At 35.9% G+C, this 25,597-nt stretch overlaps 1 protein-coding gene across 1 annotated transcript in view; it reads right to left on the bottom strand.

Annotated features, from left to right (window-relative positions):
- Positions 1–257: 257 nt before the first annotated feature.
- C13H2orf73 (chromosome 13 C2orf73 homolog) overlaps positions 258–25,597 on the bottom strand; it is a 37,888-nt gene continuing 12,548 nt past the window's right edge. Inside the window, 5 exon segments of the mRNA XM_047522866.1 lie at positions 258–440; positions 442–506; positions 508–705; positions 1,516–1,631; positions 20,383–20,536. Coding sequence (XP_047378822.1) covers positions 323–440; positions 442–506; positions 508–705; positions 1,516–1,631; positions 20,383–20,536 — 651 coding nt within the window. The 3' untranslated portion in view covers positions 258–322.

Genomic DNA, 25,597 nt, shown 5'->3' on the forward strand with positions numbered 1-25,597 from the left:
TGGAGGAAAAGTAAATAAACAGAAGAGGGCAAGAAGCATAACTGTCCGGCCTGCACAGACTACCACATCCTGCGGTTTGTCTCAGAGGCCCGCGTTTGCAGATGCCTGGCTCCATCTGCTTTTGTACACCTGGCTGCTGTGCCTTTCAGCCTCTTGAGCCTATTTGGAGGTATTTTGTCTTTTCTTTTTTTTTTTTTTTTTTTTTTCCTTTTTCCTATTTACATAACCTGTATATTCTGAAGTTATTTAAAAAAAAAAAAAAAAAAAAAAGCAAGCACCAGGGCCTGTATGATGATTATGAAATTTCTTTACATTCCAGGGATTACGTTTTATCTAAAGAAGGCAACTTATCCTGATTTTTTATTGGTGGATTTAAAGGTTTTGGCCTGGTGAGAAGAGAACATCCCATAGCTGTGTGAAAGACGCCTGCAGCCTTCTCCCCTCTCAGGGCTTCTGGGGCATGCCTTGGCTGCCTGTCTGACGTCTGTTTCTGATAAGTGAGTTTTAAGTCTCTAACAGCTCTTGGGAATTTTGTTGGCAGAGACCTGGTGAGATCATTCTTCTTCCCGCTGGATTTCCTTTCTCTGTTTTTTCGGACTGTTCTGATGAACACAACCCCGGAGCATTCAGGAATACCTCTGTTCCCTTAGGAACTATTGGCCTACTCCCTTGTTTTATCTCTCTCTGCACAAAAGTTCCATGTCTCTGGAAAGGAAAACAAAGTTGACATTAACTGGGGAACACGAATTACCGGAAGATGCAGCTGAGTTTGTGGGTTAGGTCAAATCCTGGTGATGCAGGCACGTATTTCATTGCTTCTTCCTTGGCTGTCACCCTAGTCCCAAACTGAAGACATCCCCATAAAAATTATTGGCGAAACTTGTAAATAAATTACAAAATAGGGTGTGCCAGAAAATGAGCAGGAAGGAAAAAACAGTAGAAAGTCAAATGTCATTATCTCCCATTTCTCAACTTTTCTATCATTTGGATTGTTCAAGGCTGTTCGTATCAAATTTTATTTCTTGTTGTATAGGTTACTATGGATACAATAGAAACAGTTCATAGACCTAAGAATTTATGATCATGTCCCAAATGTCTACTACTTCCAACAAAAGGTTTAGTTATAATGAAATCTAAAAGCAAACATCTGTAGCTGAAAAAAATCCAACCACTCACTATTATATTTCTACCTGGATTTACAAACATGACATGCATCCCCCTGCCACACATGCACATTAAGAATATCCAAAAATGTTAATTAGCTGTTTTGATATTATCTTAAGGAAATGATTTTAATAATTTAAGTAAACTAAGTTCCCAAACTGTGATTCCAAATTATGACATCATTCCTTGATTTTCATTATGCATGTGGTTGGGATTCTATCCTACTAACAACTATGTTAGTTTGTTTAAATAAACTTTTAGAAAGATGATTATGACTTGAAAGACTTTATGTTCTACCATAAATCTGTTCTTAAACATGTATTAAATAATTAATTCTAAATAAAGTCTTACCTTTCCCCTGATGGGCTCATTGGGAGTTTTCCTGGCATCATATTGGTGTATAAAAGACATGTATTCTTTAAACTTGTTTTGAAGCTCTGCTGATGCATCTGGAGAGGCAAGTGGAACTAAAAAAAGGAATAGAGATTCTTTGTGAAGTTAAAATAATGATTAGATTTGTCTATAGAATTATAACTGGTATTCATAATATCCAGGCTTCATAAAAATGCCCGCAGAATGATATTCTCTAAGTATGCAAGGTTACTCACCCAAATATAAGGACTCACCATTCTTTTTCCACGAAAAGGACCAAATCAAAACAACCAAATGAGACAGAGATCATTAACCCTATATATGTATGATTACATGAATGGTATGAATCTACATTGTATACAACTAAGAACAAAATGATGTACCCCATTTGTGTCCAATGAATCAAAATGCAGTCTGTAAAAAAAAAAATGAATAAGTAAATAATTTAAAAAACAACCAAATTAGTTCCACATGTGAAATTATCAATTTTTAAATCAAATATTAATACTAATACAATTATATTAAGAAGCTATTGGTCTTAAAAATCTATTAGATATGCTCTTTTACACAGATAGTAATACATTTTAGAGCAAACATAAGTATAACTTAATTGTCAAATTATTTTTTACTATTAGAAAGAGTATGAGAAATTTTTTTATGCTGAATCTGCAGTCCTGGCCAAGTGGTCACAATGATGGGCAAGGAATTCCATGCTCAAGTTCTTGCAAAAGTTCAAAATCTCTGTCATAAGGTGAAATAAAAAGAATTTTGTAAGAATTGTGTAACATTAGACCCTTTAGAAATCATTTTTAAGTATCTTTTAATCAAGATGATGAATATATATTCATCATGTTGGTCTCTACTTCATGTATGTTTAACATTTTAAATATTTTTAAAAACTCACTTTAGTTTTATTTTTAGCAGGCAAAATTATTTAAAGAATCAGAGCAATTCCCAACTGCTGCTGACAATCACAAAAGTTTCATGAAGTAATTCTGCCAAGGAAAAAACATTAATCTCCTTTTTGAAAAATATGAACTGGTATGAAAGGCAAGCAGCAGCTTGAACTGGAGGGTAGGAAGGTTCAGACTCTAGTAAAAGAAAATAGGGTGGGAGAGAGCGTTTATAAGAGTTTACATATACCTAACATATCAGTGGAATGATATATGAGAAACTAATATCAAAGACTACTATAGAAGGGCTGGAGATATAGCTCAGTTGGTAGAGTGCTTGCCTAGCGTGTGCCAAGCCCTGGGTTCTAAGTCCCAGCACCACCACCAAAAAAAAAAAAAAGACTACTATAAAGGAAAGACCTGGGTTACTGAAGGATAGAAGTAGAAAGAGGTAGATTCACTTTTCACTGCATATTCCTTTGTATTCTTTGAAATTTGTACTAGACGCATATATTAACTATTAAAAATAAAGTAAAATTTAATTTAATACCCCCCAGTTAGTAGGAAAAAAAAATGTGAACTAATAACATTTTCTTGATTTCTAGTTGAGATCAGCTGCTCAAAACTCGTTTTTTTTTTTTTTTAACCTAGTCAGTACCTTTCTTTAAGGACTTACTAGCACACAAAAGAACAGAAGGTGCTAAAAATTTAATAACTACAACTCTGAGAAAATTCTGTCCATAATTCCTATTTTTTTCCTTCAAATTGGGAAACGACTACCATTTTTTTGGAAGAATAACAAGTTTTAACTCACAGAACATTAATGTTTTCTGGAGCATAATTTGATAATTTCTTGAATAAAATAAAGCAACTCTAAATTTAGGCATTAATCAGGTAGTTTCATGGATTAAAGCCATCCAAAGCACAGGTTTTGATAGAGGTTCGTTATATTTTCAGATTCTGGCACCACATTTCCTACCCATGTGACTTTGGAAAAAATTACTTAACTTTACTGAGATTCAATTTCCTCTTCTCTAAAATGGGGATAATGATCACTTGTTTTCAGAATTGTGAGGATTAAGAGCAATGTTTATGAAGTCTCTAGGATGCTGGGGTCAAATTATGGAGGGTCTCAGCAAGGGGCCAGGCCTTTTCTATTCTGGGGAAAACACAGAAGGATGGGAAAAGATGAATCCAATGACTCATCAAAAAACAAAACAAAACAGACAGAACACCTGTGAGAAAGCCAAAGGCTTCAGTAGATGGGTATGAAGGCTTTAGTGAACTGGTGTGACCAGGAGCAGCAGCTTGAGTTAGAGGGTAGAAAGGTCCAAATGTGGGCTGGGGAGATAGCTCGGCTGGTAGAGTGCTTGCCTCGCCAGCACAAGGCCCTGAGTTTGATCCCCAGTACCGCGCAACAAAAAAAAAAAAAAAAAAAAAAAAAAGGTTCAAGTGCAGTCCAGGGACAATAGGTTGGGAGAGAACTTTTAAATTTGCTCCTGGCCTTGCCTCGCCTCACATTGCCCTGGTAAGCTCATGACTTGCCCCAGCGCCACAGATACTGGCATTAACTGATTAGCTAGCCATCTGTTGTCAACACAGTAACATCAGCCAGCACAGCAGTCTCTTCAGGATAAGAGACTATGGAAATGGGTGCATGTTGTCCCCTTGGGCATCTCTGCTCCACTCTTTCTCCAGCAACTGTCAGAACTGAGGAACCGAAACACCAAGAGAGTGCCTTCGCTCAGGGATGCCACTCTTCAACAGCTTAAGGGTGGTGGGGGTGAATTCCTGACTAGAGGACTGGCTTAGTAGAGTGATAGCAACTGGGGATGGTCAAAACTGGTTTTGTGATGTCTGAAGCTCTACAGACTAGGCCTCATTTTCTTTCTTTAAATTCACTGGGAGGTATGCAAATCAGACCCTGGTCTTAGCCATTTGCCCACACGAGGCCGCTGATCCCCTCAGGGGAGCATGATCTATGATAAATTACACACCCCGTAAAAGAAAGAGAAGTTTAACATATACCACGGGAAGCAGGATTATTAGAACCAATACACCAATAATTTAAAAGAAGCATAACAGATATCTTCAAAGATACATAGAAGTTGTCAGTAATGTGAGGCAAGAGTAAGAGATCATAAAAAAAATCACGTAAAATGTTAGAGATGAAAATAAAAACAATTGAAATAAGACAAACAACAACAACAAAAGATGCAGTAAACAATGAGATTCACGAACTAGAAAATTAAATTGAGAAGATGTCCCAGAAGACAGCAGGAAAGAAAGAAAAAACAAAATTTAAGAGACATGGGAGGAGGAAATACCAACATCAGAATTCAAAAGAAATAGAAGGAAATATTCAAAGAAATAATGAGGATGAATATTTAAGAATTTAAAGAAAGATAAAAGGTCTCAGATTGCAAGTACTCACAGGGAATTACAAGGAATGTCAGATTTAAGGAGGGACCTTATGACCTGGGGAGTGAGTCCCTCTTTAAAGTTTGCACCCCAGGCCTTTCACTAGATTCACTCTGCACCCAGTCCTACAGGGTTCATAAGGAAAACCTCACATCTAAGACACTTTAAACAGAAGTTTAAGATCATCTGAGACAATGAAAAAATTTTAAATACTTTTATAGAGAAGACATATTGTCTGCAAAGGAGTAGGAAGCAGCTTAGTATCAAATATCTCAGTAGCAAAGCTGGATATAAGATAACTGGGTAATATTTTGAAAATATTGAAAGGAAAATAAGTTAAAGCCTACAATTTTAATATCTAACCAAACTATCGTTTAACTACGAAGACAAAATTTTAAAAAAATATTAGGAGGCAAGGAAATCAGACCTACTTGGAAGAATTTCTAGAGGAAGTTCTCAAGTAAGAACTAAGTAAGAAAGAAAACAAGGAGAGTGCCTAAGATATATGAATGAAAATAATAAAAGTTTTTATTTCCTGAAAAAGACAAGGACTACAGAGCAGAAAAAAAAATAGTATTATACCCATAAAAACAGAGAACATATTATCAATAAAAATGGGTTGGCCTTGTGATTAGCTTTAGCCTAAGCAACGTGGCAGCTTCATCACTGGGTCAGAGCTAGGCATAATCCAACTTCTGCCTTTTGTTTTCTTAGAAGCCCGGAGCTGCCAGGTTAAGAAATCCAGTCAATCTGCTGGAGAAACCACATGGAGAAGGAAAACCCAGGCATCTCACTATCCTAGCTGAGCCCAGTCTTCAGACACCTGTCAATAGAATGCAGCTATACAAATGACCCCCATCAAGAGCAGAAGAACAGCCCAGCTGAACCCAACTGAAGAGTGAAGCACACTGAGCAAGTAAGATGATTGTTGTTTTGAGCCACTAAATTTGAGGTAGCTTGTTTTACAGAAAACTGAAAGAGAAATAATTCCAAAGAAAGTCATTTAAATAAATCAGAATAAATCATTTTTTAAATGGGAACCTAGAGTCTCCCAGAATCTCAAAAATAATAACATAAAAGGATTAATTTCTTCATGGAGGACCGAAAGTACTCTGAGTTACCATCAATAGAAGGGAATTCCTCACCCAGACATTACACCTATGAGACATGTTCATTTATGCAAACACATGAAATTAAAAAAAAAACTTATATTAGTGAAGAATATCTAAGTGGGACAACATGAGAGAAGACATTCAGGTTCTTCATGGTTACTTTACTTAATAATTCAAAAGAACCCCAGTGATTACTTGAAAGAAGTGTTATTACATGAGAGCTACAAACATAAAGCAAAGTCTGTGAAGAATGTTGGAAATCCACGGATTCTTGGAAACCTGATCTAATTAAAATAAGAATTTTCTAAACAAGTTGGTATCTAGCCATTCAAATTTTATCAACAAAACCAGGATTCATTCAAACCCACAATTTGCTCCTTATATTGGTGAGAACTTAGCAGTTTTACTCTGAAAATTTTTCTTAACCTTTTATTTGGGTCTGCTTAAGAAACATTTGCCAATAAATATTTTCTCTTAGAAACTCTACTCAATAGTATTTATTTTGATCTTATTTAAAAAGATTGTTAATGTAAAAATACTATAGATCTTCAAAAACACTTCAAAAAAATCCAGATTAAAAACAAACATAACTATAGCAAGAAGTCATTCCTATACCACACCTTGGTACTAAAGAAGTAACATAAACTAAAACCTATTTTAGAAAATTAATTTGACTACTGTACATGGATTTGCAATGCAGAAGAACATTAAAATATCAAGTAGACTGATGAATAGCCAAAGTTTCATTTAAATATGAAATACGCCCCCTTCACTAATTAGATCAACCTTTCAATTTATAAAATTTTATTATATAAAATCAAATGTGAAGACTTAGTCTTACTGGACTCAGATATGATGAAGCATAGCCATTTGTTAATTCACTATGGATGGCAGCCAGAAAATTGTGTGGTGGTACAAGACATAAAGGGCACTTTCATTGTCAGCACAAGATAAAATTGCTGAAATACCAAAGACCAGGCGTAATTAAGTGGGCTGATGGAACGGAATGACTATGAAATGACTTTTAATTGGTATTAGCACATGTTGATGTGCACATTTTTTCCTATTTAAATGCATATATTAAAATCTGGCACATTCAGACTAGTTTTGTACATATTTTAAAATGTTACATTAAAATATTTTCTTTTTAAAAATCTTTTTTATCTGGTATCCACACACTACCTAAATTAGGAATTAATTACAGACCTATGTTGTTTTTCCTGTTAGTTTAAATTACATCGACTTTAAACATTTTTTTTTGAGTAGTGTGTAATTATCATTCAATTATTCAATAAATATTATTGAGTTTGGGCATTATTCTAGACCTTAGGATATAAAAATGAACACAGTAATGGGAAATACCAATAAATGAGGAGAGGGAGGAAGGTGGGGAGATCTGGAAGTCTAGAGGGAGGGAAAAAGCGAGGGAGAGAGAGGCTCCATGCCAGCTTGCCAAAGCTAAATTCCAACTGGACACCTAACTTAGTTGCAATTAGTAATAGAAATAGCTACCATTTATTGCCTACTATGTTCAAGAACTGTGGTAGGCACTTTTTATTTCATTTAGTTCTCATAACAGTCCTGCCAAGTAGGAATTATTATTCTCATTTCATAAACTGAATGAACAAAATGATGAAGTTTAGTAAGGGGCCCAGGATCAGACAACTCTAAGTACTGAACCAATCCTAAATAGTGGTAATGGTAACAGTTAGAAGGCTGATTTCCAATCAAGAGTGGGAATGTCAACCAGTGCATTTCCTGTCATTCCTTCCCTAACCCCAGGAAAACAACAATAAAGAAATCAAGAGGGCCTAAATCCTTAAGGAAAAAAAGAACTAAATGGGAACCAAGATGTTAACAAATTGGAAACTGGAAAGCGGATGAGTAAATGGCAATTGATTTGAGTAGACCTCAGAGAACTGGAAACTAAGTGCGTGTGGGGATGAAAGTGGGGTAAAAATCATGCCAGCTCATGCCACAGTGTTGCAGTAACTTGGAGGTATCAGATTCCTACCTGAGAAGGAGGGAGCATGGGGCAGTGGTACCAGGTGAAGTTGCAAACAGGATTGAGGGGTTCTTGGATAATCTCTCCTCTACCCCACACAGGGGTATGGAGGATTTCTCTCTGGAAAAGTTGATTAGCTCAACAGAGTAGATCCACAAACTCTAATTTGGGGGATCCCTTATGAAATGGTTAGACCTTCCTGACCAGTCTGGAACAAAGTCCATCTGTCTGGTTTCATCTTCCACCATTCTTCCACATCCCTTCAACCAGATTAGAAGTGACTCTTCCTTATGTGAAAAGAAAGAGTTGTTTAACCAAAAAAAGTCAGTTAAAGCAAAGAATCATATACCATACCTTTATGTTTAATTTTAATCAATTCATTCATCAAACTTTTATTGGAGTTCCAAGTCATTTTTCTTTCTGTATGCACTGATTGGAATTCTACTTTGTTTCTTGTACAAACCACATCTCTAATGCATCCTTTCCAGTTTCTGTTTCTTTAACACAGAATGAAATGTAAATATACATTTGAAGCAAAATGAGCTCACAATGCTTCAAGACTTAAAAAAATTCATTCCAACTCCTCTTTTCTTATGGTTATCTTGCCCATACCTAACCATCATTTACTAAAATTAATGACTGACCATTTCTCAAGTCTTTCCAAAGTACCCAACTTTGAATGTTTTATAGAAACAACTGTTTTATTTTCATACTCAGTTTTAATTCACAAGAATATGTAATTAAATTTACAGAAATGCAATAACAAGTAAGAAGACATAAATTGGTTTGGAACAAGCCTGACTTCCAGAGAGTTTCTCGACCTTCTTGGTCTGTGATGTCTTCCCCATCCCTAAATCCCCATAGTGTGTGCTATAGAAGATAAAGGCACATTTGGCAGATCCAGTAGTGTCAGGTGACTTACTATGAAGAATTTGAAATTTGTTCAATGAACAATAAGAAGTAACTGAAAAACCTAAAGGAGGAGAGGGATTTCATTGGTGCTTTTCAAAGACCCTTCTGATGATGATGCAGAAAACACATCATGACAGAGGAAGAAAGGCAGCAGGTTGTAGTGGCTACAGTACATGAGGAAGGAAATGAACAGACTTGGAGCTAGAGGTATCAAGATTCACGATAGACTGAACATAGAGGAAGGAAAGGGAAAGTTTTAGAATGGCTTCTTGATTATCAAACCGTGAGCACCTGGGGAAATGGAGATATCACTCACTGAACATGGGGAATACTGGTGGGGGCATCAGTTTGGAAGGGGGAAATGAAACCTTCTGTTCTGATCTTACCGAACTTGAAAAGGTGATTAGATATTCAAGAGGAAATGTTAAGTGGGTGGTGGATTATGTGAGGTTGAGCTCAGTGAAGAGGCTAGGGTTCTTATACTGGTTCCTCTGACCTTTAAAGAGCCTCCCTCCCGATCCCTGCCTCACTGACAGTGCTAAGGACTAAACCAGGGGCCTAGTGCATGGCAGATAAGCACTCTACCACTTATATACCCCTCCCTGGAACTTTAAATTTCTCCTCTTTGTTTCATCCACAGTGGGTAGTACCTTGATTACCCTTATGTTAAATAATATTAACATACCTCTCTTCTATTTCCCATCTTTATTTTTCCCAGTGTTGGAGATGGAACCCAGGGCCCCGGGTGCACTAGGCAAGTTCTCTACCACTGAGCTACACCTCCAGCCTCTATTTCCCGTCTTTTATCAACCGTAAATTTACTTTTCTTATTAAGGCCGTTAACACAAATTCTGTTATGTAACCATATTTATACTTCCAACATTATGCAGACAGATTGACCCTAAAACTACTAAATAGCATTCATAATATTATGTAGCATATGAATCTTGTTCACTTAAAGGTCAAATATTGTTCTAGGACTTCATTTCCTTCTCAGCAGGTTTAATGTCCAGTGCCACTTGAAGAAACTGGTTGGAGTATCCATGCCAAGTAAATCCTCTTCTCTAGGTTAAAAATGATTTCCCCTGGGAACTTTAAAGACATTTAGTCCATTGTTCCCTTGCATCAGTGCTGTTTTTTATTGATTCTTATTCCTTAGGTGGTGACATTTTTCTTTCTCTTTATGGAAACTTTTAGAATCTTCTCTTGATGATTGTTTCACCATTTCATAATGATATCCAGGAGTGTATTTTTTTTTTTTTCATTCATACCTGAAAACACTCACCGGACCCTTTCAATACAGAGAAACTCTTTGACACAAGGAAACTTTCTCATTATTTTAGAGGCTATGCAGAGAACTTGTTATATGTACAGATACTCAGATCAGGCTATTTGGATTTGAATAACAATCATTCACTGTGTAGCTTTGAGAAAGTTATTTAAACTTGGTGCTTTCTTTTTTTTTAATGGGGTAATTTGTAGTGTAGCTAATTTATTTTCTTAAAATTATACCCCAAATGCAAATGAGGTTGTATAATTCCTCAAAAATCATTTTTGAACAATGTTTTCCTTTATCTAACCAAATCAGCTAAAACACACACACACACACACACACACACACACACATACACAGACTTTTCCTTAGATATTTGGGCAATAAAGAATATTTTTACTTAAACACAAAGCCTTTCTGAATTCTAGATTTTGCTTTCAAAAATTAGTATATGGCTCTAAAAATAGGCGTTGTCATTAAAAAACATTATGACCTAATTTTGTGACCTAATTTACATGCCTACTATTAATACTTTATAGCCATGCCTAAGTCTAATTTTCCCAACATTTGATTGGTACATAATAGTTGAACATACAGGTGGAGTTTGTTGTTACATATTTGTACATGCACATAATGTAATAATATAATTTGATCAATATCACTTCCCAGCACTTTCCCCCTTCCTCCCCACCTCCTACCTCTTGGTCCCTTTTCCTCTACTGATCTCCCTTTGATTTTCATGAGACCTGCTCCCATCTTTCTTTTCCTTTCCTGTCTAAATTCCATATATGAAAGAAAACATGTCCTTTAACCTTCTGATTTTGAGTTATTTCACTTAACATAATGGTCTCTAGTTACATCCATTTTCCAGCAAATGACAATTTCTTTTTTAGAATGGAATAAAAGTCCACTGGGTATATATACTACATTTTCTTCATTCATCTGTTGATGGATGATCTGTTGATGGTTCTATAGTTTGGCTATTGTGAATTGTGATGCTATAAACATGGATATGCATGTATCACTGTAGTATGATAACTTTAACTCTGTAGGATAAATACCAAGGAGTGGTGTAGCTGGATCATATAGTGGTCCCAAACCTAGCCTTTTGAGAAGCCTTTATTCTGCTTTCAATGGTGGTTGTACTAATTACAATCCCACCAACAGTGTAAAAGTGTTCCTTTTTCTCCACATCCTCTCCAGCACTTATTATTATTTGTATTCTTGATGACTGTCATTCTGACTGGTGTAAGATGAAATCTCAGTGTAGTTTTGATTTGCATTTTCCTAATTGTTAATAATGTTGAACATTTTTTCATATATTTGTCAACCATTTTATTTCTTCTTTATTTTTTAAATTTATTTTCATTGTAAACAAATGGGATACATGTTGTTTCTGTTTGTACATGAAGTAAAGGCATACCATTTGTGTAATCATACATTTACATAGGGTAATGATGTTTGATTCATTCTGTTATTTTTTCCTTCCCCCCACTCCTCCCACCCCTCTTTTCCCTCTATACAGTCCCTCCTTCCTCCATTCTTGCCGCTCCCCTCCAATATGTGTCATCATCCGCTTATCAGCGAGATCATTTGTCCTTTGGTTTTTTGAGATTGGCTTATCTCACTTAGCATGATATTCTCCAATTTCATCCATTTGCCTGCAAATGCCATAATTTTATCATTCTTTATGGCTGAGTAATATTCCATTGTATATATATATATATGCCACAGTTTATCCATTCATCAATTGAAGGGCATCTAGGTTGGTTCCACAGTCTGGCTATTGTGAATTGAGCAGCTATGAACATTGATGTGGCTGTATCTCTGTAGTATGCTGATTTTAAGTCCTTTGGGTATAGGCCAAGGAGTGGAATAGTTGGGTCAAATAGTTCCATTCCAAGCTTTCTGAGGAATCTCCATACTGCTTTCCAGAGTGGCTGCACTAATTTGAAAGTCCATCGGCAATGTATGAGTGTACCTCTTTCTCCACATCCTCGCCAATACCTACTGTTGCTTGTATTCTTGAAAATCGCTATTCTAATTGGGGTGAGATGGAATCTTAGGGTAGTTTTGATTTACATTTCTCTTAATACTAGAGATGTTGAACATTTTTTCATATATCTGTTTATTGCTTGTAGATCTTCTGTGAAGTGTCTGTTCATATCCTTAGTCCATTTGTTGATTGGGTTATTTGTATTCTTCACGTAGAGTTTTTTGAGTTCTTTATATATTCTGGAAATTAGTGCTCTATCTGAAGTATGAGTGGCAAAGATTTTCTCCCACTCTTTAGGTTCTCTCTTCACATTGCTGATAGTTTCCTTTGCTGAGAGAAAGCTTTTTAGTTTGAATCTATCCCAGTTGTTGATTCTTGCTTTTATTTCTTGTGCTATGGGAGTCCTGTTAAGGAAGTCCGATCCTAAGCCGACATGTTGAAGATTTGGACCTACTTTTTCTTCTATAAGATGAAGGGTCTCTATTCTGAGTCCGAGTTCCTTGATCCATTGTGAGTTGATTTTTGTGCAGGGTGAGAGATAGGGGTTTAGTTTCATTCTGCTACATATGGACTTCCAGTTTTCCCAGCACCATTTGTTGAAGAGGCTATCTTTTCTCCATTGCATATTTTTGGCACCTTTATCTAGTGTGAGAAAATTGTATTTATTTGGGTTTGTGTCCATGTCCTCTATTCTGTACCATTGATCTACCTATCTATTTTGGTACCACTACCATGCTTGTTTTTGTTACTATTGCTTTGTAGTATAGTTGAAGTTCTGGTATTGTGATACCCCCTGCTTCACTCTTCCTGCTAAGGATTGCTTTAGCTATTCTGGGTTTCTTATTCTTCCAGATGAAATTCATGATTGCTTGCTCTATTTCTGTAAGGTACATCCTTAGGGTTTTAATTGGAATTGCATTGAATCTGTATAGCACTTTTGGTAGTATGGCCATTTTGACATTATTAATTCTGCCTATCCAAGAACATGGGAGATCTTTCCATCTTCTGAAGTCTTCCTCAATTTCTTTCTTCAGTGTTTTGTAGTTTTCATTGTAGAGATCTTTTACCTCTTTGGTTAGATTGATTCCCAAGTATTTTATTTATTTATTTATTTTGAGGCTATTGCAAATGGAGTTGTTTTCCTCATTTCCCTTTCAGATGTTTCATCGCTTGTGTATAAAAATGCTTTAGATTTATGCGTGTTGATTTTATAGCCTGCTATTTTGCTGAATTCATTGATGAGGTTTAGAAGTTTTCTGGAGGAGTTTTTTGGATCCTCTAAATATAGAATCATGTCATCCACAAATAGTGACAGCTTAAGTTCCTCTTTTCCTATTCGTATCCCTTTAATTTCTTTGGTCTGCCTAATTGCTCTGGCTAGAGGACAATGTTGAATAGAAGTGGTGAAAGAGGACATCCCTGTCTTGTTTCCCTTTTTAAAGGGAATGCTTTCAGTTTTTCTTCATTAAGAATGATGTTGGCCATGGGCTTAGCATAAATAGCCTTTCCAATGTTTAGGTATGTTCCTACTATCCCTATTTTTTCTAGTGTTTTGAGCATGAAGGGGTGTTGTATTTTGTCGAACGCTTTTTCTGCGTCAATTGAAATAACCATATGATTCTTATCCTTAAGTCTATTGACATGATGGATTATGTTTATTGATTTACGGATGTTAAACCATCCTTGCATTCCAGGGATGAACCCCACTTGATTGTGGTGCACGATTTTCTTAATATGTTTTTGTATGCGGTTTGCCAATATTTTTTTAAGGATCTTTGCATCTATATTCATCAAGGATATTGGTCTAAAATTTTCTTTCCTTGATGTGTCTTTGCCTGGTTTGGGTATGAGGGTGATATTAGCTTCATAGAATGAGTTTGGTAGGGTACTCTCTTTTTCTATTTCCTGGAATACTTTGAGAAGTATTGGAATGCGTTCTTCTTTGAAGGTCTTGTAGAACTCGGCTGAGAATCCGTCTGGTCCTAGGCTTTTCTTGGATGGTAGGTTTTAATGGCTTCTTCTATTTCATTGTTTGATATTGATCTGTTTAAATTGTGTATGTCCTCCTGGTTCAGTTTGAGAGGAGCATATGTCTCTAAAAATTTATCAATGTCTTTGGTAGTTTCTATTTTGTTGGAATTCAGAATTTCTAAGTAGCTTCTCATTATGTTCTGTATCTTAGTGTTGTCTGTTGTGATATTTCCTTTTTCATCATGAATTTTAGGTATTTGAATTTTCTCTCTTCTTCTCTGTTAGTGTTGCTAAGGGTTTGTCTATTTTGTTTACTTTTTCAAAGAACCAACTTTTCATTTTGTCAATTTTTTGAATTGTTTCTTTTGTTTCAATTTCATTAATTTTCAGCTCTGATTTTAATTATTTCCTGTCTCCTACTACTTTTGCTGTTATTCTGTTCTTCTTTTTCTAGGGCTTTGAGCTGTAATGTTAGGTCATTTAGTTGTTGACTTTTCATTCTTTTCTGGAATGAGCTCCATGCAATGAATTTTCCTCTTAGTACTGCTTTCATAGTGTCCCAGAGATTTTGATATGTTGTATCGTCATTCTCATTGACCTCTAAGAATTTTTTTATCTCCTCCCTGATGTTTTTTGTTATCCATGTTTCATTCAATAGCATATTATTTAGTCTCCAGGTGTTGGAGTAATTTCTGTTTTTTAATTTTGTCATTGATTTCTACTCTCAGTCCATTATGATCTGATAGAACACAAGGCAGTATCTCTATTTTTTTGCATTTCATAAGGGCTGCTTTGTGGCATAACATATGGTCTATTTTTGAGAAGGTTCCATGTGCTGCTGAGAAGAAAGTGAATTTGCTCGTTGATGGATGGACTATTCTATATATGTCTATTAAGCCTAGGTTATTGATTGTGTTATTGAGTTCTATGGTTTCTTTGGTTGGTTTTTGTTTGGAAGATCTATCCAGTGGAGAGAGCAGTGTGTTAAAGTCACCCAGAATTATTGTGTTGTGGTCTATTTGATGCCTGAAATTGAGAAGGATTTGTTTGATGTACAGGGATGCACCATTATTTGGGGCATAAATATTTACTATCATTATGTCTTCCTGATTTATGATTCCCTTAAGCAGTATGAAATGTCCTTTTTTATCCCTTCTGACTAACTTTGGCTTGAAGTCCACTTTATCTGATATAAGGATGGAAACCCCTGCTTTTTTACTGAGTCCATGTGCGTGGTAGGTTTTTTCCCATCCTTTCACCTTTAGTCTGTGGATGTCTTTTTGTATGAGATGAGTCTCTTGCAGGAAGCATATTGTTGGATCTTTCTTTTTAATCCATTTTGCCAGTCTATGTCTTTTGATTGATGAGTTTAGGCCTTTAATGTTCAGCTTTATTATTGAGATATGATTTATATTCCCAGTCATTTGGGCTTATTTTTGGTTTTTAACTTGGCTTGGTTTTTCCTTTGAGTGGTTTTACTCTAAGGCAGTTCCTCCGTTTGCTGACCTCCATTGTTGTTTTTCATTTCCTTCTCATGGAATATTTTGTTGAGAACATTCTATAGTGCAGGCTTTCTATTTGTAAATTCTTTTAACTTTTGTTTATCATGCAAGGATTTTATTTCATCTTCAAATCTGAAGGTTAGTTTTGCTGGGTATAGGATTCTTGGTTGGCAACCATGTTCTTTCAGAGCTTGAAATATGTTGCTTCAGGTCCTTCTAGCTTTTAGAGTCTGGGTTGAGAAGTCTGCTGCTATATGTATTGGTCTCCCCCTATATGTAATCTGATGCTTTTCTCTCGCGGCCTTCAAAATCCTATCTTTATTTTGAATGTTAGGCATTTTCATTATAATGTGCCTTGGTGTGGATCTGTTGTGATTCTGTGCATTTGGTGTTCTGTAAGCCTCTTGTATTTGATTTTCCATTTCATTCTTCAGGCTTGGGAAATTTTCTGATATTATTTCATTGAATAGATTGTTCATTCTTTTGGTTTGTATCTCTGTGCCTTCCTCAATCCCAATAATTCTTAAATTTGGTCTTTTCATGATGTCCCATAGTTCTTGGAGATTCTGTTCATGATTTCTTACCATCTTCTCTGTTTGGGCAACTTTATTTTCAAGATCAAATATTTTGTTTTCATTGTCTGAGGTTCTGTCTTCCAAGTGGTCTAGTGTGTTGGTGATGCTTTCCATTGAGTTTTTTATTTGGTTTATTGTTTCCTTCATTTCAAGGATTTCAGTTTATTTATTTATTTTTTTGAGAATCTCTATCTCTTTGTTGAAATGATCTTTTGCTTCCTGCAGGTGCTCTTTCAGCTTATTGGTATTATCATTCATTGCCTGCATTTGTTCTCTAATCTCATCCTTTGCTTTGCGAATCATCTTAATCATGTATAATCTGAAGTCCTTTTCTGACATTTCTTCTAACATACTGTCATTGGATTCTATTAATATAGAATCTAGATTTGTTTGGATCATTTTCTTCCCTTGTTTTTTCATATTGTTCATGTATCTTCCCCTCTAGCAGAGCAGATCTGGGTTATTGCAGATCCACCCCCCCCATAGGCTTATAGTGACCCTATAGGTTTCCAAAATCTTTTCTTTAAGGGAAGATCAATATTAGCAGTGCCCAATTCAGACAGTATGCAATCCTAGACCAAATAGCCCCTATGAGGACATTAACAATATTGTCATAATAAACAGAACGAGTTCAAATATTATCTTCAGTGTAACAAACACTGCAGTTTCTAATGGAGGAAAAAGAGGATGCAGAGAGATGTAGGATGTAGCTGTTAATGGGATAAGAAAAGAATATACAGAAGTTCGAGATAATAGAAAGGGTGAGAGTATAATCAAAAAAATTGGATGTTAGCATGCAAAAAGGGAGAAAGAAACTCTGAGGGAACAGGTAAACAAAAGGAAAGAGAGCAAAAAAAAGTAAAGAAATAAAAACTCAAAATTGTTCAATAAGGAGAAAAAAGAAAATCTACACTATAAGAGTCATATAGTATTCAAACCTCCCAGTGTTCAGTAGCCTGATGCATGAGAGGTACCTGACAATGAGCTTCAAGTCTCCAGCAGGCATCTCAGGATGGGATTTGTCCCACCTAAAGATGGGAGCTACAGTTTCCAGGATTATCCAAGATGACCGCTCTGGCTTCGAAATGTGTTGGCAAATGGGAGCTGCAGCTCGGGGTGTGGACATGGTCAGCTGGAGGTCCTGGAGGGGGGATGCGGTTGGTCAGGCAGGGGTCCTGGCGGTCGGGTGTGTTTGGTGTGGTTGCAGAATCCTGGAGGCTGACTGCAATCAGTTGTCTGGGGTCCTGGTGGCAGGGAGTAGTCAGTCCATGTGAGGGCCCCGGAGGCAGGGAGTGATCGGTCGGGCTGAGGGATCCTGGAGATGGGCCTCAGTCAGTCTGGCCAGGTGGTCCTATGGGGCCTGGCTGTTGTCTCAAAATCTTATATCTTCTTTTGAGAAGTGTCTGTTTAATTCATGTGTGATTTATTTTGGTGTAAAGTTTTTTGAGTTCTTCATATATTCTAGATATTAGTCCTCTGTCAGAAGAATAGCTAGCAAAGATTTTCTTCCATTCTGTAGGTTCTCTCTTCACATTCCTAGTTGTTTCCATTGCTGTGGAGAAGACTTTTAATTTGATGCCATTCCATTTATTAGCTCTTGGCATTATTTCCTGAGCTTTAGAGGTCCTACTGAGAAAGTTGTTGCCTGTACTTATATGCTGGAGTGTTGAACCTAAGTTTTCTTCTAGGAGTTGCACAATCTCTGTACTTTCTTTTGAAGGAGTTCAGAGCATACCACCCCAAAATATGCTGGTATATTGAATTAAAGGTACTTGAAAAACAGTGGGCAAAAAAAAACCAAAACAAAACATATTGAGCTCCCTTCTTTTCCTTAAAAACTAGAGATGAAATTCCTATGAAAAATATTCTACTTCTGCCAGAAGGAAGGTATCATTGTTATCATCAAGTATAGGAAATGAGCCTGAGGGAAATCTGTACAAATAAACCTTGTTAAACTAACCCTTCTCCAACAGTTACTCAGTTCTCTATGCATTTAACTACCCAGCCCAAATCCCTTTGCCTTTTTACATTTTCACAATTTACAACTCTGTCCAATTCAGTCTATAACTATAACTGTCTCTTTGGATCTTCATTTCCTTATGAATGCACTTGTGCTACATAAAACTTGCTTTAGATAAATTTTTTTTTCTCTTGTTGATCTTTGAGTCAATTTAATTCTCAGACACAGTCAAAACCCCCTAAGAGGGTAGAGGTAAAATTTTGTCTCCTACATGTTCTTATCTGAAAAATAAGAATGGTAATAGTATTACTACACTATTATGTTACAAAGGGTTTGTGTAAGAATTAAAGTTTGTATTTAGAAAGTTCTGTAAAGTGCCTGACAAATAGCAAGTGATCAATAAATGTCATATTACATTTTGGTACTTACCTCATCTTCGTTTTTACTCCTATTTTTTTGGCGCTCCAGAAAAGTTAGATCTCCCAAATGAATCCTCCATTTTGTTTTTCTTATCCCATACTTTCTAGGTTTCTGATTTTCCAGAATATAACTGCTGTGGTAGTTGAAACCTGGCTAAAAATATTGAACTCTAATACTTTTTGTTTTTTATTTTTTTAGTACCCAGGGATACTCTACCATCCAGGTACATCCACAGGCCTTTTAACTTTTTATTTTGATATAGTGTCTCCCTAAGTTGCCTAAATTGGCCTTGAACTTGTGATCCTCCTACCTCATCCTCCTGGGATTACAGGTGTGCGCCACTGCACCCAGCTCTAATAATCTTAATGTAAAGACAGATGGCATGCTCATGACTGAAGCTACTACTTGAGACAGACTTTTGAGCAACCCTGACTTCCCATCTCATTCTTGTCTTCCCCTGTATCTGCCAACTGAGCCCACCAGGGATTCAGTGAGATGAATTGGTTCTTCTTCGCTGAATTTCCTTTCAGGTATTATTTCTTTTTCTCTTTTATCTGTTAATAGGCTTCCATTCTTTTCCACATTCCAGAAAGTTTTTGCTTCCATTTTCTTTACCTTTATCAATTTATTGATTTCCTACTATTTAATAGGGTCTTCGAGGCAGCAAATTTACATGTTTATGTCTAGTCCACTATCTTGAATTAGAAACTTTATCTTTCTAAAGGGGAAGTCATTGATACAGATTATTTAATAGTTAGCCCTCTTTGTAAACTACTTCCCTTGAGGTAGAAATCATGCTCAATAGACAGTTTTCTAACGTCCTGACCTTCAGTCTTGCTATTCTGTGTAATGAACAAATCATAGTGGTCAGAAGGCTAAAATTAAGTGAAGTACTCTTGATCTCTAAAAGTAAGCTACTGTTTACTACTATCATGTGTTACAGTACCTCATTTTAAGTTTAGTTTATGAACTTTTTTATGAGGTGAGGACTGGAGTAGATATTCAATTAATGCATTTTAATTTTGACTTCATTCTGGACTTGTTTAAGACTTACTAAATCCTACTTCAGAGGTACAGATGATTAGGATGTAGACTAACAAACAGATATGACTTTCATACAAGGTGACTTAGTTTATTACAATGACATTGTCAGGTAAAATTGATTTTAGATACAAAAATGTCTACATAACAGTATTTCCTAAATTATGTTTTGTGGCTCACCAGCCAAGAAAGAGGATGTTAAAAAAAAAGGATGAAATGATGAAAAGTAGGGAAAACACAGCATTCTTTACTCTCCTTCTTGGAAATTCATCATGCTTATGCTTCGAATAAGGGTGCTGAGAGTGCTATAGGTCAAAAAATATTTTTTTAACTTAACTTTTGCAAAACTTATTTAACCACTTCCCCTCTTCATTTGAGCAGTTATCTACAAACATTATACAAAACTAGTGTTCCTCAGAGTACACTTCAAGAAATACTACCATTTAGTGTTATCCACTATTTTAATAGTTGGGATTTTTAAAAATTTGGTGGCAGCAATGAGCAGAATACAATTAAGTTTCTGACTTGAGGCTAGTGTTATTAATGATCTGTACAATTGTCACTATGTTATATTAAACATGTTTGGAGATGAACTATCCACTAGGGAAGGATAACAAGCTTGTCAAGGGCTGCTCGTTGCTGTGTGTATATTTTTAACTACTGTAGAGAAGTAAGTTTCTCAGGTGTTAGCACCTCCAATACATCTTAATTTGATAGCAGTAAACAGAAATAGCAAGAAAGAGGTTTTACTACTGCTAACCTTACCTATTCCACAAGAAGGCTTTTGCATCCTGCTGTGTTTGACTGGCAAAATCAATGGACCTGTTGGTTTTTGGAAGTCACTTCTCTGGGTGCTCTTAGTATCATAAGATGGTTGGAAGACATGTTCCAGTGCTTCACCATGTGACCACCAGTCACTCTTTATAGAAAAAAAATTGGAAACATAAAATTGAATACTAGTAGGACATTTTAATGTGTTATTTTATGTCTAATTCAACAAGTTACTGGCTATTCTAGTACTAAAAAGGAGTTCTGAAATCTAGGAATACCTTTTCACAAGGACAGTATTTCTTAAAAAGTAGCTAAAAATAAATTATCATATTTTTAGCTAAAATACAGCTGCATAAGCTACCTTCTATTAACAGATGAAGTGGTAAAAATCAACAAAATAGTTTTATCTCTGTTTTGCATATGATTTTATTTTAATATATACACATGTATATACATGGATATATGAAACATGATTTATTTATTTTATTTTGCCCTACTGGGGATTGAACAAAGGCCCTCCTGTATGCTAGTGCTATTGCCACCTGAGTTATATTCCCAGTCCTTAAACATGATTTAATCTAAAAGCTACATTCTATACTTTTTATCATGACAATACAAATAATGTATCATCATCTAAAATGGCAGTTTTCAAAGTTTTTAGTCCATGACCCACACCATGAAATACATTTTATATCATGCAAGAGCACACAGTACTACACATACATAAAACTGAAACAAAAAATTTCACAAAATATTTATTTTTACTATTTTGCAGAATATTCAGTCATTTTTCTATTATTTTATGTCTCTTCTATTCCTTTCATAGTGCTGATTACAACTCACATTGATTTATAATTCACTAATGACTCAGTTTGAAAAATTTCATTGTTTCCAATAATACTGAATTTTTGGTATCAAAACCTAGGTATACAGGAAAGTGACAGATTCCTCATTAGCATATCCAAACCCCATTTGATCTCTTAGAAGTTGGGAAAGCAGGGAGGAAAACTGCTATTCAAGTTAATTTTGATCAAAAATTTAAAAACTGCTTGATGAGTAGAAAGGAAAGCTTGGGGAAAGGCCACTGTGACAACTGAGTTCTTGGGCATAGTTAGGGATGTGTCCAGAACACACGTTGGGCTAAGAAAGAAGATCTGCCTGGGCCGGGGATTAGCTCAGTGGAAGAATGCTTGACTAGAAAATAGATCTGCCTAAAAAAATCAGTGATGATTCCGTAATCAAAGACTTTGAAAATGTGATTTCAGTGAAATGAATATGTGATTCTAATGATAAAAGTTCTGATAATACAATCGAGGCTACATTGATTCAAAAAGAAGAGGCATCTGAAGAAACCTATGTGGCTTCAAAGGGAGTCAGCTCTCAAATGAGCTTAGTTTACAGAAAGACAAGCACATGTAAGAAGTACAATATCAAACTCAAAATAAAATGTAATGGAGGGGCTAGGGTTGTGGCTCAGTGGTGGAGCACTTGCCTGGCATGTGTGAGGGTTTGATCCTCAGCACCACGTATAAATAAATGAATAAAATAAAGGTCCACCAACAACTAAAAAAAAGTTTTTTAAATGTGATGGAGTCGACCTGTTAGAAGACTTGAACAGCTTAGAAATAGAAGAAATCCATGAAATATGCTGAAGGCACCAAAAGTAAGGTTTGTTTTTTTAAAAAAAATTTTTTAGAGCAAGAAATCAAGGAAAGACTAAGGATTTGGGAAGGCGTAGACTAAAGCTGAAAACTCAGAACTACTCAACTTGAGTTCCTTTGTTAACCTTCAGACTGAAAAAGATGGAATGAACACATAATGAAGGGGGAACTTAGAACTAAATAGTTGTTACTTTAATTTAGTGCCAGTTTTTAGGCCAATGACAAATTGTAACTAGGAGTAATGGACTAATGGGTAATTGTAAATAGGTGATTTCTGCAGAGATCACAGAAATTTAGGAACTAGGGTATTTTGGAGAACAGGAGAGATTGGTTAATGCCTCATGTATTTTCAGAATGGGCTAAAAGGTGGAATTTTAAAATTAAGACAAATTGATATGGATCCTAAGAAAATTCTAGAGCAGATTACTAAGCAGATGGTGTCTTCTCACTATCTGGCTAAAAATAGTCACATCTTACTGTTGTCAGAGTGCCTGCTTCTCACAGCTCTCTCTCCTCCACAGCAATTCATAATTATGACAGTGCTTATTATGCTCCAAGGTATAAGATTCATAGGCCTTATCTTACCACAATTCTACAAGGTAGGTACATCCACTTTACGATGAGAAAACTGCCAGATTGAGTAACTTCACCAAGGCACATCACTAGCAGGCAGCAGGACTGCCGCAACTCAATCCCCCACCTATCTAGACACAGCCCTAATCTCTGTGCTCCATTGCTATATCAAATCTCCCATAAAATACTAAACCAAAGAAGCACAGGCTTAATTATATTATTTCAAAAGTGGCTTTAAGTAAGTGTCTTAGTCTATTTTGTGCAGCTATAATGAATATAATTTTACTGGCTCACAGTTCTGGAAGCTCAGGAGCCTGATATCAGGGAGCCATGGTGTGGGCAGGTTTGACAATTCTAATTTCAGGTTGGCCTCTAGAATGCTCATGTAGTGGGGAAGTGTAAGGGTAAAAGGAAGGCACAAGGGAGTTGACCTTGCCCTTTTATAACAGAATTAATCCCAGTCACGAAGGTGAATGGTCTAATCACCTCTTGACTTCTCACCTCTTAATACTGTTACAATGGCAATTACATTTCTACATGAGTTTTGTAGGGCACAAACTTCCAAACCATAGCAGTTAGTATCCTAAGAAAGTCCTATGAAGGGGTTATAAAGCATACACTTTATAGTATAGCACATCTACTTTTATTGATCAGAAACTTGTTTTGTTAATATCCAAGTTATTGGAAAAGGGATATTGGGTGAGCAAACTACTAGCGGATGCCTGGTGGACTCCAATTCTTTTCTCAAACAAGTGCAATGTAAAAACTATTCTTAAAGCAGAGATACCAGTTCATCTTTCAAGCAAAATTCTTTATATTGAGAATATTATCACAATGATCTCTCATAGATAAAAAGGAAATAATGAATGATTTTTTCCTAAAATTTGATTGATGACTTTAAGACCCTATAGTTGGTGAAAGAGTTCTGATGAATGTTAAAATTAGATGCACCTTACTTCAGCTGAATGAAATCCTACAGTCCAGAGAATATTATCTTTCCTATTTCTGGACAGTCTTCCCTATGTCTGGAAAGTATAGTTTGTCCCTTAGGAGTGACAGCGTAACTGCCATGCCTAGTCACGCAACTTTTTGGTCCAAGCATTTATGCATAGGAGTTTATGAGATCAGAGAAATAGATGGGAGCTTGCTTTTGCCTTCACCTCACACTAAAGAGAGAGACTAATAAAATATTTACTGTTCTGTGGCTCATCACTAACATTGGATTTGCGAGGGGTTGACATGGAAATATTTAAGACAAAATAAGCCAAACTGGGAAGTCACCTAAGTGTGATGGCTAGGCCTTAAGGGACAGATTACATTTATAGATTGTAAGAGGGGGTTTTGCCTAAAGAGATGGTGTTTGCAAATCAAAACTTTGGACCCAGAGAGAAAAAGAGGCCTCCACTCAGGTCTCTACTCTCCCCGATCCCCACACACACTTTAAGCCCTATCTCCTTTCTAACTCAGGACTGATAGTTACTAGGGTTCCCTGGTTAGAAAATTCCTGGAGATTCCTGGGTAGGGCTCCTTCTAACCCCTCAATCCTGAAAAGTCTAATGACCACTGCACTGTGGGCCCACCAATTACATTTAGAAGCCAGTGTGAGGGAGTCTGTAATACTAATACTTCTAAGTTATCAGAAATGTTTTAGTAAACATTATTTTTCATTCTTTGGAAAATTGTGGGAGAATCCTCAGGAGAGATGTGGTAAAAACATGAGGAATATCCTGGAGAAACCAGTTAAGAAAAAGCAAGAGGGAGTAAGCTGGGCAGCCAGAAGCAGCTTGGCCAAGACGGCTGTGGTGACAGCAGTCATCTGTGATACGTAAACTCCTCCTTTGGGGATTCCTAAATATAGCAAAACTAAAATTGTTTTGCTTTAGATACCAGGAATACTAAAAATGTCTCTTTTAAAGAGACATTTAATGTCTCCCATACGGTTACTCACCTGTGTACTGTGGAACACTAGATCCCTGGCATATTAGTAGATGTTACGCAAAAGCTTCCCATAGTTAAATAAATTTGGGAACTAGTCAGATAAACAAAGTTAAAAAGTTTATCACAGGATTTCTCATACCTTTATAAACCAATGTAAACTTAAGCTCTAAGAATGGTATATAAAAGTACATGTTTTGTAAATTTCATTTTGGAAATTTATTTTTTCAAGCGTGTAGATAAGGGCTAGTGCTTTGAAAAAATGCACTTTGGAAAATATCGACTCACTCACTACAATTTCTTTTAAATAATATCAATATTTAGAAAACCAAGATAACTTGTTTTCATTAGAAGTGACTGAGCTAAAATACTGTTTTACTTTTTCCAGTACCACCAATTTTATGTCCTTAGGTAGAAATATATAAAGGACAATTTCATTTTAAAATCCTGTAAACAAATAAAACCAACCAATCTGGTGTTGAGTTCTGAAGATATTAGCAAAATGCATGAAACAGATGTCAGTAAATATATTTAGACAACTTCATTTTATTTCTTAAAGACAGCTTTACTATAATTTTTTTAACCAAGCTAATTCTTAAAAAGAAGTCTGTCATCTTAAATAAAAGAACAAAGTTTACCTACATGCAAACCAGCATTCTTTATTGCTTCTTGGGTATTTGGAAATGAGTGCTTTAAAAAGTTCATTTTAATTTTGTTTTTGAAACACAAATGTTCCCCTTGATACTCACCCAAATCACATGACTTTAAGTCTGTGATGCACCTTGTTTTTCTCTGTAACCCTTTCTTCGTATCCCCTATCAGCCTCTCTTACCTGTGCTCTTACTTCATTTCAAACTTCCTTTCACCATCTCTTAAGGTCTAGCACATTTCTATTCTTGAACCAGTTTTTCTATAGTGTCCACAATGTAGGGATGGGTGGAGTTGACAGTTTCCCTTAGATTCAGCCCTGAACTAGAGCTCAAGAAAGTTACTCATTAGCTTATGTAAGAAATATGAGAACTACACTCACCTGGATTTCT

This window comes from Sciurus carolinensis, chromosome 13 (genome assembly GCF_902686445.1).
Source record: "Sciurus carolinensis chromosome 13, mSciCar1.2, whole genome shotgun sequence".
Taxonomy (NCBI): Eukaryota; Metazoa; Chordata; class Mammalia; order Rodentia; family Sciuridae; genus Sciurus; species Sciurus carolinensis.